This window comes from Passer montanus, unplaced genomic scaffold (assembly GCF_014805655.1).
Source record: "Passer montanus isolate IOZ18808 unplaced genomic scaffold, ASM1480565v1 scaffold10, whole genome shotgun sequence".
Taxonomy (NCBI): Eukaryota; Metazoa; Chordata; class Aves; order Passeriformes; family Passeridae; genus Passer; species Passer montanus.
In genome coordinates this window covers 3,899,860-3,917,180 of record NW_024356505.1, presented here as the reverse complement: position 1 = coordinate 3,917,180, position 17,321 = coordinate 3,899,860, and the positions used below count along the sequence as shown (strand labels likewise).

The 17,321-nt window shown below is 39.0% G+C and overlaps 1 protein-coding gene across 6 annotated transcripts in view; it reads left to right on the top strand.

Moving 5' to 3' along the window:
- The window catches only part of RBMS3 (RNA binding motif single stranded interacting protein 3), a 703,420-nt gene that overhangs the window by 675,793 nt on the left and 10,306 nt on the right, over positions 1 to 17,321 (top strand). For all 6 annotated transcript variants that reach the window (XM_039705023.1, XM_039705047.1, XM_039705038.1 and 3 more), the window contains one exon: positions 14,935 to 15,015. In XM_039705023.1, the coding sequence (XP_039560957.1) occupies positions 14,935 to 15,015 (81 nt within the window). The remainder of the gene's footprint in view (positions 1 to 14,934; positions 15,016 to 17,321) is intronic.

Sequence of the window (17,321 nt, the reverse complement as noted above, 5' to 3'; positions counted from 1 at the left end):
TTGAAGCACTTATTTTTTAGGCAGTTCAGTTCAGTTTATGAAGCTGTGGAATTTCTATGGAAGTATTTTAACTCCATCTGCACACATCCTGCAGATTTATGGCAAACATTTCTTTTTTTTCTTCTTTTTTTTTCCCCCTAAGGTACAAATTATACAGGAGGGAATCTGTAGCATTTGCTTTTCCTCCCAAACACAACAGGACTCCAGTCTTTTCAGAGACATCCTGAGGCAGAGAACAACTGACAAATAGCAACCGCAGCACCTATAATGCATTTTATATTGTCAAGGTGTTTTAAAAGTGTTAATTAAATCTTACAGCATCACTTGAATAAATAATCAAATTAATGCATGTTCTTCAATTCCCTTTGAGGTAAATTACCTCCATACAGTGTAGCCTTTTTTATAGTATGGACAGCAGCTCCTATTCCAAACCCAGAGATGCTCAGCTGTACATTTGAGGCAAAGCCCAGAGTCTCAGTGTGATGGAGTGTTCTGGTCAAGGCAGCTAAACTAATTGGCCTATTCTTCTCAGTAAGAAAAGAGAAGATTTTACCAGTTGAAGTTAGATTTGGCTTTACTGCCTAGCAGTGAATCTTAATTGTTTCTTGCTGAATAATGTGTAATAGTCTGTCCTCTATATTAATAATAATGAAAAATATTTTAAATTAGAATTTTGCCGTTAACTCAGTGTTCTAAATTCCCATGCCAAATTATGTCACGAATGTCAAATTCTGGCATTTGTATTTCCCTGAGTTCACTAGCAGTATGGACAGCTGTGTCTTGGTGGTTGTATTTAATGTTTTTTATCTTGCTCTGTTTTCATCTTCATGCTCCGTGTAGTATTTCTCATGATCTTCACAACAAGCAAAAAAAGTTCCAGTCCTGAGGCAAGGATGACAGTTAAGCAGATGCTGTTTCAGTTCACAATTACCATTCCTTCAAGGCTCTTAGGGGATATTACAGCTGGGCAGGCTGGCAAACCATCCTCCCCACATACCCTCCCATCCTAAGATTAAATTTGTTGTCTCTGACTTCAGCCACTAAGTGTGAGGAATCTGCAAATGCCCTTATTCAGCTTCAGGAATAGCCAGTTTTATACTTTCTAAGTGTTAACTCTACTAATTTGTATTTCAGCAGTGTGGGCTGTGAGTTCCGTATTAGACTTGTATGTCAGGAGTGATCCTTCTTTGTAAGGTGAATCATGCAAAGTTCTGTGGTTTTAAAGTGTTGATATAAATTTATTTGACAGGAAAATGGCCACTTTGTCATCTCTGTCATATTCTTGGACAGGGAAATCTGTGGTGCTGTTAGGACTTCGTCCACTGCAAATATTTGCACAGCACTTAATCTCCTTTTTTTATATATATATTGTGTATAAAAGGAAAGGAGAAAGGGAACATTATGCTGATCAGTGAGCGCCAGTGCAAAATGAAGATATCTGAGCTTTCCAGTCAGTCCATGTGCCAGAGCCAGAAGTGCATCAAAGAACCAGAATGGACAACCTAGCCTAGAAATAGATACTCTGCAAACTCCTCCTGAGAAGAACGATTCCCTGACTAGGCTGTGGCATTTAGAAGAGGCCAGAATTGCTTGCCTCTGCAGGCTGGAGTGCATTTGTGCAGCATTTGTTCCTTTTTGCATGATTGGAGCAGAGGGGTCAGAAGAGCTCACTGAGAATTCCTGTTAGGAATATTCCTGTGTGGAATATTTTAAATATGTGCCTTTAAGGAAAGCAGAAGATGATTGAATTTCAGTTTGATAGCTGTAGATGGGCTTTCTCAGCTGTGGTTCTTGTTTTTTTTTCTGGCACTGTATGTTCCATCCATGCCTTGTCACCAATAATATTTAAGAGAAATATATCTCTCGCCTTTGCCTCCTGAACTCATTATGAAGGGAAGGGTTGAAAATGTTCCTTTAAAGATCATAACAAAGTGTTACAGCCTTTCTTTCTATTCCCAAGTGGCAGTATCTGAAGCATTCCCAAGTATCTGTTAAGAATCAGTGGGGTCCTGTAGTGGAAAGCTAAATGTCCTATTACAGATTTGGGAGAGTACAGGAGACTCTCTCCTGCTGACCTTATCAGTCAGTTATTATAGTTTTTCTGTCATTGACAGTAATGTTCCGTTAATCTGGAATTCCATTTGAGAGGATGTATTGTGGTAGAATTTTTTGTCAGTTTTAATATTCCAGAGTGATTTATTATGTGAAATTAATATATTATTTAAAGTATATCTACACCTCTGACTACACATTGTGACACAGTCAAGATATCTTGTTCTCTCTTAGAACACCCATCTCCAAGCTCTGTTCATTTTATTTGCCATTTGGAGCATCTATCTTATTTATCTTACCATTTTCAAGCTGTTACTATGCATCCCTGAAAAAGGGATGAAAAATTGTCTCTAAACTTTGTATTTCCTTCAGATACAAATTTGAAAAATTCTATGACAACAGGATTAAACACGTAGGAATTGCATATTGAGACATTTTAGAGGATATTCCAGACTATCCTTCTGTCAATTGAGTGGTGCATCTCTTGGTACATTTTTTTGTATCCTCTCCTTTATGACAAGTAGCTCATTGGTCTACAGCATTTCCTTTCTCTCGCCCTTGAAATGGTTTTTAAATGTGCACTGCTGCAAAATCTTCCTTAAAGCCAGTCATGACTGGGAATTTTCTATTTTCCCCTTTGCCCAGCTTTATCTTTCTTTATCTTGAATTTGCCTTTGGGGCCAGACTTACCCAGGTTTCTGAGCTGGATGCAAAGTTTCTCAATCCCTCACTCCTAGGTCTGCTCCCACCCCAGGGAAGCACAACCCCATAGTGCTTGTGAGTGACACCGTAATACATTGCCTGGATGAGAGCTGACAGTGCTCTGAGAAATATGACAATACCTCTGCCCTTGATCAGGCTTCCCATTTGAAAGTTTTCATTTTCGTAATTACATCCTTCCCAGATAGTAGCCCTAGTCATTGATCATACTAATATCATTATAACTGATTCCTGTAAGTCACCTTTTAAAGACACTTTCTATGGTTTTTTTTCCCTCTATATCTTCTTCCTTTGCAGTCACAGGATAAGACTTTTTCTGTCTACCCTTCATCTGATTGATTGGAAATGCCAAATACTTCCTTTAGGTATGGCCTGGTAATATACACATCACATTTCTTCCCTTGGGATCTTAATCAGAACAAGTAATGGCCTTTAGCTTTTCTCATTAACAAAATGGAAAAGCACCATACCCAATCCATTAGAAATACAGCATTGTAATATGAATTTATAGGAAAATGGCTGCATGCCAGCAGACATGGGGAGAGTTTACCTTAAAGGATTTTCAGGGGGGGAAAAAAAAAGAAAAAAGAAAAAGTCACCCTTTCTGTCTGGCTTGCAAACATTTTGAGCCATTACTTATCATTCCTGTCTGTCAGGCATTTTGCTGTTGCTCCTTAAGTGCTGTTTGGACATCTCTGTCATAGAAAGGGCATTCATAAGGAGGAAATATGGGTGTTTGAACATGTATTTGTATTTTCCCCAATCTCGATTCCCTTCCTGGATTATTCTCTTCATTATCTCTATTAGAATTAGAGAGAGGAGAGGAAATTTGGAAGATTTTGTTATTTGGCTTTGCTTCTAATTTTTCACAGAATATGCTAACTGAAAAAAAATGTATTAAGAGCAATCATTTCAACATACTAGTCTATCAAGCTGAGACTGCTGCTACACTTTTTTTAGCCCTGTCTAAAACTATTTACAATCAGTACAATGAGAGCAAGGACAAGACTGATTAAGAGGGTTTTTTTTCTCCAGTGATGGGAATTGCTTTATACTTGGTCAGGTCTCTATTAGCCATAGAATTTATTAAAATTCATACACCAGCACTGAAAACTTTCAGTGCTTGTATTTTCCAGAGCTGTAAGAAGGTGTTAAAGGACAAATCCATACCAAAAGATAATTGTATATAATTTGAATGCATATGAGGTGATTCTGTCTCCTTTGGAAAACTAGCAGTGAAAGAACCCAAAGAACAGGCTTGGAATGCTGCTATTCTGCCAGCACTAAGACACATCTGTTTTACTGGCCCCTTCAAGCATTGCTCATATTATTCCTGGTAAAATAACTACTAAGCATACCCATAAATCTCTATTTAATAGTGTCTTATGAAAAGTGAGTACTTGCACTTTTTTATTTTTCAAAAAAATCTCATGTTTTCTATGTGTTAAGTTGCTCACCAGTACAAAGTGAGAGTTAAAGCTGAAGCATCAGGCTTGAGAGCTTGGCTACTTCACTTATGGTTCGTCAGCAGTGTTGATCACACTTCCCCAACAAAATAGCATCTAATAGGTTAAGTAAATATCATAGGGAAATATTATGAAAGACCTTCAGGAGTCAAAAAAGGGAGGTATTCTTAAGGGACGTCTCTCTAGGAGACAAATTACTGATTAGATGATTAGACAGGAGGACTTATGGCAAGTAGGGATGGCTGTTTTTTGAGGTATTGGGATTTGTTTTTTCCTTCTTGCATTTTCTGTATTGTTCTGCTGGTTTTCATTGTTTTGTGGGGGTTTTTAAAAAATTTTTCATATCTTCTTTTTACCTCTTCCCCTTATCTTTTGTATTAAACAATGACAAACTAGGAGAGATTCTGTGTAATTTTTATCACGCAAGTTTAGGAGTTCAACATTGTTAGCATATCATCACATGGTAGATAAGCTGATGACATAGCAGTATAGTTCAGTCCACTCTGCTAAAAGTCAAGGTTTCTCCTTTGCTTTTGTAGCCCTATTGCTGATATGATCCAATATGTCTCAGAGATCCTCCCACAGCTGATAATTAACATACCAAGGGGCAGACTGTAATATTCTTATACAGTCACACTCTATCAGTAGGGCATTGACTTTAATTTTAAGGTGATCCATCTTCCAGAAGAATTTCAAGAGTTTGTGGAAAGTGGAAAAAGGAAGATTCCCCTCAAAATGCTCGCTATTACCATTTTCCACAGTCCTGCCATGTAAGCAAAGCCAGTGATCATGTAAATACATTTAAAGATTTTGACACAACAATCTTTATGCCAATGAGAAGCAATATTTTGTACTGCATCACTTTATAACATTTTACTTTAAATGCACTAGGTATTCTCTAGTATCCCCACCCTATCCAAATACAAATACGGCCGAAGTTGCAGATAGATAAGAGTTGGCCAAGCAACACTCATGGTTTCCAGTTTGTGGGAAGTTGATCTTATGAAATTTGGTTTCATTCTGATTCATCTTCTAAAAACTCAGAACAAACTAGAAAGATTCTCCCTTGAGCCAGAAATTCCAAACAGAATTTAATTTTCAGAAACAATGCCTCATGTTGTTCCCAATACAAAATCTAGTCTGGGAGATCTTGGCAGCTGCCAACTGGCTTAAATGTCCATCTTGGTTTCTGTCAGTTTTCAGGCAGCAGCTGCAAAACACTCCCAGGATTTCATGTTCCAGAGCAGCCTCAGCATGTCCAATGCTTTGGGCAGGCTTCCAGACCTCCTATTGGGTCGGCTTACAGGTCTGCTTACTGAGGGCCAGATTGGTCTGGCAGCCAAGTCAGAAAACCCCAGGAATGTTACTTTGGTGAGGCAACTTGGTGAGATTGTCCTGGAAAAAAAGCAGGGCACTGGCTTGAAGACTGAAGAGGTACTGCCAGTTTCCAGATGTGTAGGAAGAGGTAAGGACATCCCAGAGCTTCACATGAGGGCCAATATGAAGCAACGCTCTTGGGGCTTGTAAACTCCCTAATCAACCACACCACCTCTGTGCTGGGCTGCCTGGAAAGCCTGAGTACATGATTTGTGGGATGTTTATCCACACATGCCCATGAGCAGGCTGATTTTCCTTGTATCCTTAGGCATAAGGGCCCAGCATTTCCCAGAGGGAATGTGTTTTCCCCTGCCTAAGCCTGGACTGGCATGTTCACCATCAATTCAGGAAGACCAGCTTGCAAGGCATCCCTAAAGCCACTGTTTGCTTCCAGGGTAAGCCCCAGAATGTGATGTCTCCCAGGTGTTTCAGGCTCACTGAACTGACAACTTCTCCTCCATCTCTGGATGCAGGGTACTGGTGAACAGCAGTCTTTTTAATGAAGTATTGAAATGGTCCCTGCCCTCCCCTGCCCTCCCTTTCCACAGTGATATCTTTGATGACACTTAGCCAAATATTTTGGATTCTAAGGATCTTTTAGAGATAAAGGACTGAAGAATATCATGCTTTAGCTGCTCTTAACAATGTCCAAGTGTACACTGGTGGTATAATTCATTTCTCTTACTACCTTTCCTCTGCCTGGCACGACTGCCTTTTCTTGCGGGAGATGTTGAAATTCTTCCTGTTTCTAGGAAAACTGGAAATACTAACATTCATGTGCCCTTTTGTCTTTTTTTACTGTTCTTTTTGGTTCGGTTTAGCTTCCAACTAATTGTCCTGGCTTTCATCTGCTTCATTCTTGGACAGCTGGCCCATGAGCTGTCCACTTTTATCCCTGGTCTGAAAGAGCAGTGGAAAGTGCATGTGATGATTGCTGAGCAACTGTTATTTAAAGAGTCTGAGCAATTCTCCTTTTGTTTTATCCATGCAGCATGTTTGCACACAGCAGTCTGCTTCTCTGCTTCTCTTTAGACTCTTCAGATTCATGGAGATTTAATAGCATCTAGAAGATATGTTTACCTCTATAAAACAATTATTTGTTCATATAAATGGATGTGTTGTTAATAATAGCTCAGTGTGCTTATATGTTGAGAGACTCACTGACACTTTTTTTTTTAAATTTATGTTGAAAATATGAAAATGTACAGACCAGTTTTCCTTCATCTTACTAGCAGCCATTCATCAGGGACTAATTGGCAAAATTGCAGTTAAATGGAAATGTCTAAGAATTTCCAACTAAAGGAGTGCATAGGGAATTTTTTTGTATCAGAAGCCACAGTTATAATTCTGCTGCATCACCCCTTCATTCTTCAGTACACAGGATCTGAAAGAAGAATGTAAATGTGTGAATCTCACACAGAATCTCAGTGATTGCCACCCCTGGTTGACTGAGACTGATGCAGTGTACTCCTACATTATGATACAGTCACTGTACCCTGATTTTATATAGGGTGCTGCAGACAGGACTGTAATAAATCAGGCACTAACCCATGCTCTGAAACTTGCCCCAGAGAGCTCATAATGTGCATTCATAGAACAGGTACATAGAGGGTATTAGGAAAAAAAAAAAAGAAAAAAAGCCTTTCTTGTAGAGAAACGTGTAAGAACTGAAAAATTAAGAAAATACAAAAAATTGCCAGAGTCTTGTTCTTTGTTTTAAGCACATAAGTCTTCCTCTCTTGCAAATGCATCCATCAGACATATGACATTATTCAAATTATGCAAAAAGCAGGTTTTGCTTCTTGGGGCTGTTCATATATGCAGTCATACATGGGGGATCAGTTTACATTTCTGTACAGTCTCCATGGGTCCCCACCTACAATGTCACAAGGAAGGGTGAAACTATCATGGGCCTCGGTACACTCACATGGACTGCAAGGATCTTTGGCACCCTCAGGTCAATGCTAAAGGAAGTTTCCAATTAATGAAAGATGCAATCAGAATGGGAATTTATTTTCACATCCTGATGAGTTTTCCTCTGTTTTTGCCTTTGTCACACATTGATGAGATATCTGGAAGTGGTTTGAGACTTTTTCTGAGTTCATTTGTAGGGCCAGCCTTTAGACTAAAAAGTGGTTGAAGTGAATGAGCCAGGTTTTTTATTTTTCTGTTTATACTGCTTGCATTCACTACAGTTTTTACGAAGTATATGCTAGTGAGAGCGTGGTGCACAGCTGTATGTGGGTATCTGGCTGTTCTCATATTTATTTATTCTAAATAGTCTTTATCTGATTAGTCCTGATCACTGTGCTTTAGTAGCAGGAAGTGAATTTCAGAAAGAAGAAAGACCTGTTAGCTATGGGGGAGTTAGCTCACCCGCATTTTTTCTTCTATACCTTTGTATTACTCTGGCTTCCAAAGATAGGGATTTGTGAGGGATGTTTAGAACTCCTGAAGAGAAAAGGAGATTAGTTTGCAAATATAGTTCTTGAAGTTATTATTCTCTCTACCTTCATTTAACTTGCTCAGAGAATTAGGTAACATCTCATTAGGAAGGTTGAAAGGGAATTGATAGCCAGCATTCCTAAATACATTTGTATTACTGAGCAGCAGGGAAGAAATGTTAAATCCGGTGAAGATTTCTATTCTCTGCCTGAACAATGAGTGCAGTGGCCCAGCAATGGGATTCTGTTGAATGACAGAGCTGTTCTTGATAGGACTATGGTAATTGTGTGGTAAAATGGAGTTATCTTATTATATTTTAGGCCTGGCTGATAATTATTAGTAAAATTATTGTAATATATGCAAAAACTTTGTATCATTTATTCTCACATTCTTTAATTGGGAGAAAGTGAAATTAATAACAGCCATTGAATAAGTACAGGATTGAGCTGGAAAATGAGAATGCTTCTGGGTAGCAAAAGCTATTTTAAGTTTAAAGTGAAAACTGTGGCAGCTGGATATTGTATTTCATTGAACTGCCACTGGCACTGATGAACTAGATGGTCCTTTTCTCTTCCTGGTTCCCGTATATCCATGCCAGACTATGGGATAAGAGGGCACAGCAAGACAATGTTCTTTTCTATTGGAGAACAGGGTATTTTCAAATGAGAAGGTGGAACCAGAGAGAAAAAAGCAGTGGTTTTATTCTATATTTCATTAGAGTTATAACCACCTGACAATGGTCAAAGAGAAATGCAGTTTTTGTTCTTTGCAGGGAAAGAAATTTGAAAGTGGAAGGGCATGTTTCCTTCATGGGGTTAAAAAAAAAAAAGGATAAAAATAAATTAAATAAATTCAGCCAACAGACTCATTTCCTTCAGTTTTCCAGAAATGCAGATGTTTTCACATAATTCTGTTAGTGATGCAGTGTCTAGACTTCTCAGATGGTTTCAAAGATAAAAAAAAAAAATTTAAAAAAAATCAGAAACAAACCCTGGCATTAATTCATTAATTCTGGGAATCCTGAAAAGCTAAGTCATTATCACTGTGCTATAGCTCATGCAGTGATATGAAACCACAAATAGTCATTGAAGACCAGATTCTGGAATCCTTGCTCATTTCAGATACACGGTTTAGCATTTGCTCATGTTAGACATCCCGTTTAATCTCCCTTTAGCAGGCTGTGGTGGTTGGTGGAAAGGTTTACCAGCACAGTCTGGTACAAGGCTTCTGCATTTTGGCTCTCACCTTGAGTGAAAAGGCTCCATGTCTTTTTGGGAACATGAAGGCCGATGATGGAAGGAAAGAGATTTTTCATTCTTGAAACAGATATACACTGACATAAACCAAAGCAAAACCAGAAAAAAGCATTTTCACATGGAATGTATAAAAGGCTTCTTAAACATTTTTTCCTCGCTCATTGCCGTTTGTCCTTAGCAAGTCTATTGATTCTGAGTGTTGTTTGAGGTTTCCAGATTTACTGCAACATATCTGTTGCTATCTCATTTTGTAAGTTCTTTCTTGTTTTCTTTATACCAGGAAACTTATTCAGCATTGATCAGATTATTAACTGTTGTCACTCTCTAAAATCCCACAGTACTCACAGTGACCAAGAGAGTTAATGTATCTGCAGCAGCCTCTGTCTAATCACAGCTGTGTTATTTTATAGGCAACTAGGCTTATAAATAGAACTGAACTTTAGGGTGGTTTCTTATACATTCTGTTAATGATGGCCTTCAGAATCTAAACAGAGTGTGCAGCCAAACTCTTCTGGTGATGTAAATGAAATAGTTTGGTCTTGCAAGAGGCACTCTTTCAGGCAGTGTCTCAGCTGAAATTCAGCAACTGATGGCTGTGTAACTGGTGTAAGGGGTGTTTGCTATCTACCTCAGCTGTTAGGCAGATGCCTGACTCTGCATTAACCTGAGCCTGAGAAAAGCAGGCTAAGAGCTTATTAGGGCAGATGAATAAATGGACATTACCTGTGCAACAGTCTCAGTGTAAAAGTTCCTGCAAATTCCCTGCAGGTGACTCAGCTCCACCTTTGATGGGTAAAGCCTATTATCCTTCTGCAGCATGCTTCCTCACTCTGCTGGGTACAGGCAGCTGCCTTCCTCCTGTTTTTTATTTCCCAGTGTCTGTCACCTTTATGGGTTTGGTGTTTGCTGCAGGCTTAACATGAACCTTGCTGGAGCCAGGCTGGGACACCCTGCTGTTTGCAGATCTGGAAGAAGTGATGTTGCTCTCTGAATTAAACATGATCCTTCTTGAGGGATCTCATTTTGTCCCCTCAACCCACCTCCTCATTTGTTACCTCCTGGCATTTAACTCTTTGTAGTCACAGAGGGCAGTATCTGAAAGAACAGAGGTGTAAGTGTACATCAACACTCTTGTTTTCTAGCTATATATTTTTCCACACATTTAAGTCATTTCAAAATGGTAAAAAACAAAAACCCCATTGGAAAAGACATGAGTAGAATTCTTAATGTAGCATATAGACTAAATTGGTCTGATCAGTGCAGTCTGAATTAAGCAGTTGGGCATCATAAAGCATGAATCATATTATAATACTGCACATCTTCAGTGCTGAGAACATTCATTCTCTGTACTGTATGAAGAAAACAATAGTTTGCAAGCAAATTAAGAGCCTGTTGCCACCAGCAATGTAGTCATTTTCTGTAGTAGGAATTACTGGCTTTTAAAGGATCAGACTGCTGAGAAAAGCTCCCTTATAACCTCCAGATCCATCATCTCTGCCTGTAGAGTCAATATTCATTTTACTGTCAGAAATGAGCAGCTTCTACTTTTAGACCCACAAAGCCTGTACAGCTGTGGAAGAATGAACAGTGGTTTCCTCTGCACATACCTTGTTGAATGACTGATCACATCCCAGCACAAGAATCTTTAATCCTGATGGAAACACATGACAAAGAAAGGATGCATTTGGGCTTTTCAGATTCTCTCATTTCAGTGCTCATAATATTGATATTTAGTGGATTGAGCTGGGTGCTGCTGAGCTGAGCATGTGAGTCATGCTGTCTCTGTTTCACACATATGTGTGGATAAAGAGCTGTACTGAATGTGATTCATGGAGAAAATAAATGTCAGTGGTGGCCTTCTGACATAGACACCTTCTTTGTTTGCCATCTGCTTACTTCCAAGTTACATGAGGTTCTTGAGGTAGATGGGAAGCCATGTGCAGAGTATGTATATTTACAGGAACTGTAATCCAAATTGAGCTGCATTACAAGAGTCCCTCAGCTCAAGAATGTCCTTAGACTAGAATTTTAATCCTGGGTGTTCTTAAACTGAGTAGATATAACATATTTAACTTTTCTTTAAATCTCAGAATAATTTCTGAATACCTTGTCCACCTCCTAGCCTGGACTCCATTCACTTTAGCAGACCCAGGTGTATTTTTTAATAGAATGGCTAGGTAATGTGTCTGGGGGACCCAGGAAGAGACACAGATTCCAGTGGGCTCATTTTGTTGCTGAATGTGGAAGCTACTGAACAGCAGTGTTCAGGAAGCATTTTGCTAAACAGCCAGCCATGAATATTCATTACAAGGAATTCAACTCTAGCATTATCCCAACCCATTGTTGTAAGTATCAACACTGACATTGTGCCTTAGCACTGTGTAATCTTTATTTATCCTGTGAGATCAGAGAATTAGGATTATGTAGCTCACAAAGGAAAGAAATACGTGTAAACTTGCTTGAGCTAGTGTCAGTTATAAAAAAAATTAATCTGTCTCCTTTTTCATTACACTGTTAGTAAGTAAACTAAGCTAAAGGAGCTTCTCAGCACTACTTCCCAGAAGCTGATCCAGCAGGGCAGACACCTCTGAATTCATGTGGTCTCAGCTGGGACTCCCTTGTGCTGCATGTGAGGGGACTTCAGACACCAATTATGTGTCTCTGAGAACAAATTTGTAGTTGTTCTTTATAGCTTGGTAAAGACTTTTACAGAAGCCTTAATGAACCCTTCAGTGAGACCCTGGAGACAGAGAACCAGTTCCAACCCCCATAACGTGTTTAATTGTTGACCCAATAACTGTTGCCAAAATGGTGAGCATATCTTCACACTCGTAAAGAGGAAGGCATTATATTTGTTTGGACATTCCACTGAAGGGCACAGTATGTATACCTGTGATACAGATCACTGCTGCTGTGTGATCTAGGGCCATTTATAAAGCACTAGTATTCTGTAGCACTGAGCCTTGGATAAATTTTCCTGGGACCGAAATATTTGCCACAGGTAGTATGACTTCATTTGTGCCATTGGTGGAACTAATTTGGCCAACGATGTTTTTCTTTTGAATTGTAGAACTCTTAAGGATTTTTCAGAAAAACTGATCCACCATAAGTACAGACATTTAGATGCACAATGATACAGGGTCAGTCTCCTACAGTTCTCTAGGGAGTCTGACAAGTGACTGGATAGCTTTAGTCTCCAGTGCTTTAAACCACTGCTGTTTGGCTGAATTCAGTTAAAACTTCTGCAAAAAAAATTAAACCAGGAGGTGTGAGTATCTGAAAAGACCAGGGCAATCAGGCTTTGGCCAGGGCCACCAGTGACAGTACAGTTTTCCCTAGAGATTCTCTGACAGTCAAAGAAGCAACATGAAGGAGGCTGGAAACTAAGATCAGGATCTGCCTCAAGAGATAAAAAATAATAGAGTAAGAAACTGCACAACTATTCAGAGCAGTGCTTTTAGAGTCAGCAAAGACATCAGTTAATTCCCAAACAGTTTCTATTGTTGTGCTACAGAACACAGTGCCAAAGGATTTTGAAAAAATGGAGTGATTTGAATAAAAAGGCAGTTGAGTAATTTATTGTTTGTATATTAAGTCACATAGGTTTGTGTGTAAGGTAGGGGATGGCAGACAACTGCAACATATAAGAGTCTGAATGTTCTTCTGCCAGGTTCAAGGAAGAAAACAGAGGAAGTTCAAGTTGAATGATATCACTTTATTATTTAAATTAATATTTTCAGATAAACTCTATATATTTGTACAAGTGAAGCTAGACTGCATGGATGTTTAGAACTTTTGCAGGTCTTTGCAGAACTCTAAGAATGAGTGCTTCAGGTTAATGTTAAATATGGACACATTTAGAACAATGCTACACAACAGATCTCTTCCCAACATGTGAGGGCATGTTACAAGGCAGAATGAATGGAGCAGAAGGAGCTCTGCAACACCCCACTGTAGCATTCTCATTATCTCTTAATCTGGGAGGTAGAACAGCCCAGCTGCACTGAGTACAGTAGGGAGAGTTGGCCTAATGCTTTTGGGGGCTTCGCCTTCATAAAAAACCTATTAAATTCAATTGTCTTCCTGAAGAACAAGGAAAAAGAGCTGCAGAAAACATGGCCTGATACAGGTACACAGACACTGAGGGCACTCCTGCCTCTTTGCTCAAGTTCAGGAAAATACTGTGAATTTGAGGGGAAATACTGTGATGGCTCTCAACACCATATGCTGCTCATATTGCAAGTATACCTTCTATGCCACACACGATCCTCACTTAGTTTTTTTAATAGAAAACAATTTCACTTAAATACTTTTTATTTTCTTCTACTTGAAAGAATATTTCAGAATTTAGCTGTGAGATTCTTACATATGCTGTTGTCATTCCCTTAGGCATTTCTCCAGCATTGCTGCAGTCTTCACCCCACTTTGCAATTTCACAATGCATGTTTGTGACAGGCATATCAAACCATCCAGTTAGTTTAGAATTGAGGTGGGAGAGTGCTTTAAATGTAAATTTTACTATAAACAGCGGAATAAAATCTTGCAAGCACTTCCTAGCTCTGCCAGGAAGCAAAGCTATATTTAACTCATTTTAAAATTCATCAAATACATTGTGGGCTGATTCAGATCTTTGGTGTGTCTTTGAAGATAGCATGCAGTGGAAGTGTCATACAGTCAGTTGGGGGATTGGGCACATTCTGAGATTCTTGTCAGTGAAGACATGTAGTTAGGACTGGATTGTAGAAAGAAAAGTACATATAGATCTAAGGACTTAATATCAATAGTTTATCTGAAAATTTGAACAATGACTGTCACATTCAGTTCAAGAGGGTTTTGAGAAGTGCTGTATGTAAGGAAATCAGTGCCATAACAATGACAAAATTCACATGCATACATGAATTTTAAAAAAGATTGTCTTGTAGTACGTGGGAGAGACCACGTTTCAGAGAAGCTAATAAAAAAATGTTGCTATAATCATTTGCACAAGTCTCAAAATGCATTGGAAAGATCCCTGGATAGTAAGAATAAGCCATAAGAATTTATATAAGGTGCCTGTGTACAAAAGGAGAAACTCAGATGGATCTTGCTCTTGCTTTATTTCTCCTGTCAAGGATTGCACCTATCTGCAGCTTTGTACCCCTGTAAACCCAGCAGCTGCTGTTGATGGGGTTAAATAAAGATTGGAATAAACCTCTCAAATTTCATGCTTCATATTTTGTAGGTGTCATTATATAAGGTCAGTAAGACTCCAAAAGATTGTTTAGACTGCTTTGTATCTGTAACCACTTTTGTATCCATATATATGCATGCTGCTATCATGTCTCCACTGAGTTTTTTGTAAATACCAACAGGAGTCTCTCAATTTTAGAGAACAATATGCTTCTGTCAGTGAGATGTTTACTATTCAGATATGACCTCAGTTTGAAGTTCAAGATTATGATTTTTTTATAGTTGGGTAAGTTGTACCATTACCTGAAGTCCTTACTTAAAATAAATAATGTGCTATACTCTTCCTAAAAGCTCTGAATGGGAAATTGAAATAGTATCATTCTTCTAACGTGGTTTTATGCATCTTAATTGTGATTTTCTACTGTTCATTTCCTTATGATTTGTTCTAGTACATGACTGCTGCTGCACCTATGCAAGGGACCTACATTCCCCAGTACACTCCTGTGCCTCCAACAGCTGTCCCTATTGAAGTAAGTTTATCTCCATCCATTAGAGTGAAGGGGGAACAGAACTCTTATTTATTATGTCTTCTTGCACCTGTTGTTTGAAAGGGGCCTAAAGGTTCTTTATGGAGTGGTGGCTGGAAGCTTTCAGCTTTTTAAATGAGGACTGCACATCTCTTTCTCTTTTTGTTTTCTTTCTTTCCTTTTCCTTCTTTTTTCTAACCCCTCTTTTTTATTTTTTTAAGTTATTTGCAAGGGCTCTTGTTTTGCATTTGTTTTGTTGTACAGCAGGACACGGAATAAAAGCATCAGTGATTATGACTATTTTTTCCCCATGTACTTGGGAGGGAGATGGGAAGAGACAGGAAAACAAACCCAGCAGGCAGACCACGAAACCAAAAGAGATTTCAAGAAGAGAAGATTGCAAGAGGGTTTGATGCGGTCCTTAGCAAGCATAGGTAATTGCTGAAACATTTAGCCACCAGAAAAAGTGATTGAGCAATGGAAACCTTCCTCTTGTATATACAGACATGGAGGATGCTGCACTGACTGAGTGCTTTTCATCCTTGAGGAAGGATTCGCTCCCTCCCTCCTTGGGGCTGAGTCATGCTGATGACAGTCTAATGAGTAAGTATTTACTCAACCCTGTAGACCACAAGCTGCTGGGAGAGCGTCAGCTTGGCCTCCACTTCTGTGAAGCTTCATAAGGGCAGCTGAGCACAGCGAGAGGAGGGAGCCTTGGCATCCTCTTCCCTGTGTGTTTCTCTTTGGCACTACCCTCTTTTATTAACAACTTCTGCCCTACTCTGGGGTAAGGCAAGGAGTGCCAGGGTCTCTGTACTTCTGTCTTCATCTGTGTGCACTTTGGATTTTGTGCTACTACTACTCTGTGCTTTGAGGATGTGAGTTAGTGGTACTGCTGGCATGGCTTCGCCAGCAGTCAAGTGGGCTTATCCTGTTTTCTCCTAGTTCTTTGCAATTATTCCCAGATAAGGTCCCACAGGAAGGGCTACCGCTGTTCTGTTGTACTGAGCTGGTTATGTTTCAGTCTTTTTTGCCTCGGTATAATTTTGCCTTAAACCTCATTTGTTTGCAAATGCACTGTGAGTGCCTCTTTTCAATTGCCATTCTTAAGCCTAAATCAGGCAGATACAAATCTGAATTAAAGGGAGATGGTGGGATAGAGAGTGGTTTGTATCATGGGGTTTGCTGCACACCTTGTTGACCTATCCAAACAAGAATTAAGGTTAATTTAAATTAACCTCCTCCCCATCACTCGCTAGTATATTCATGCCTTCTACAGTAATTCAATGTCATAATGATCTACTATAATAATCAAAATATTATCTGAATCTATAGCCTGTTTTGCTCTTGTGCAGTGATGATGATTATTGTTAATGTTTATCTGTATTCATGTAGCATCATGAACCAGGACCCTACCATGCTGGATGCTCCACAAGCAGAGACCAAAAAATACAGTCTCTGCCCCAGAGAGCTTACAATCTCAAGATGAGATGGACAAAAGGAGAAGGATAAAGACAAGGAAGTAGACAGAAAAAGATAATACTGACAGTCTGCTAAGCAATAGATATAAAGAATTTCTGAAAAATGAAACTGATATTTTAACAGATGCTTTAAAATAAACTACCTGTTGTTTACACGGGGCTCAAATAAAAACAAAGCAAGTGCTTTGTGCTCCCTCTTCTGGCTCTGTTGTGTGCAAGAAAGTAATAAAGCATGTTCCCTGAAGATACTTGCTATTCATGAGACCAACACACCAAGCATGAGAGTAGAGGAAAGAAAATGTATCTTGCTTTGAAAGCATACAAAAAACTTAAACCAAGTTCAGACTGTCTAAATAGGGTAAGAAATTGTGCATAATGTTACATTTATGAATATAATCTTTTATGTGTTTACTTATCTACTTTTTGCAAACATATAAATAAAGCAAAACTTCATTGGAGCTCTGACTTAACACGTTAAAGTCTTTAGTATAAGGCAAATTTATTTTTGAAGGGAACATGCATAGAGACAGTGTGTAGAAGAGGGCAGCATTCTTCTAAGGTGACTCAAATTCTTTTGGACGTGTAGTAAAGTGGAAGGAGGTGGGCCTAGATTCTGCCTTTATTGCGTTTTAAATCAAACAAAATAAATGTGAACTCACTGTGAAGTTGGGGTAGGTAAGTAAAAATTAGAAGAGACATACATACATTTTGAAAAAGCCAAGAAGTAAAACCCAGAATCCATCAAAATCAGAAGATTTGCCTCTACCTTTGAATGGGCAGGGAACTGCCCTCAAAGAGGAAGGTATTTCTCACTGCAACCCGTGAGAG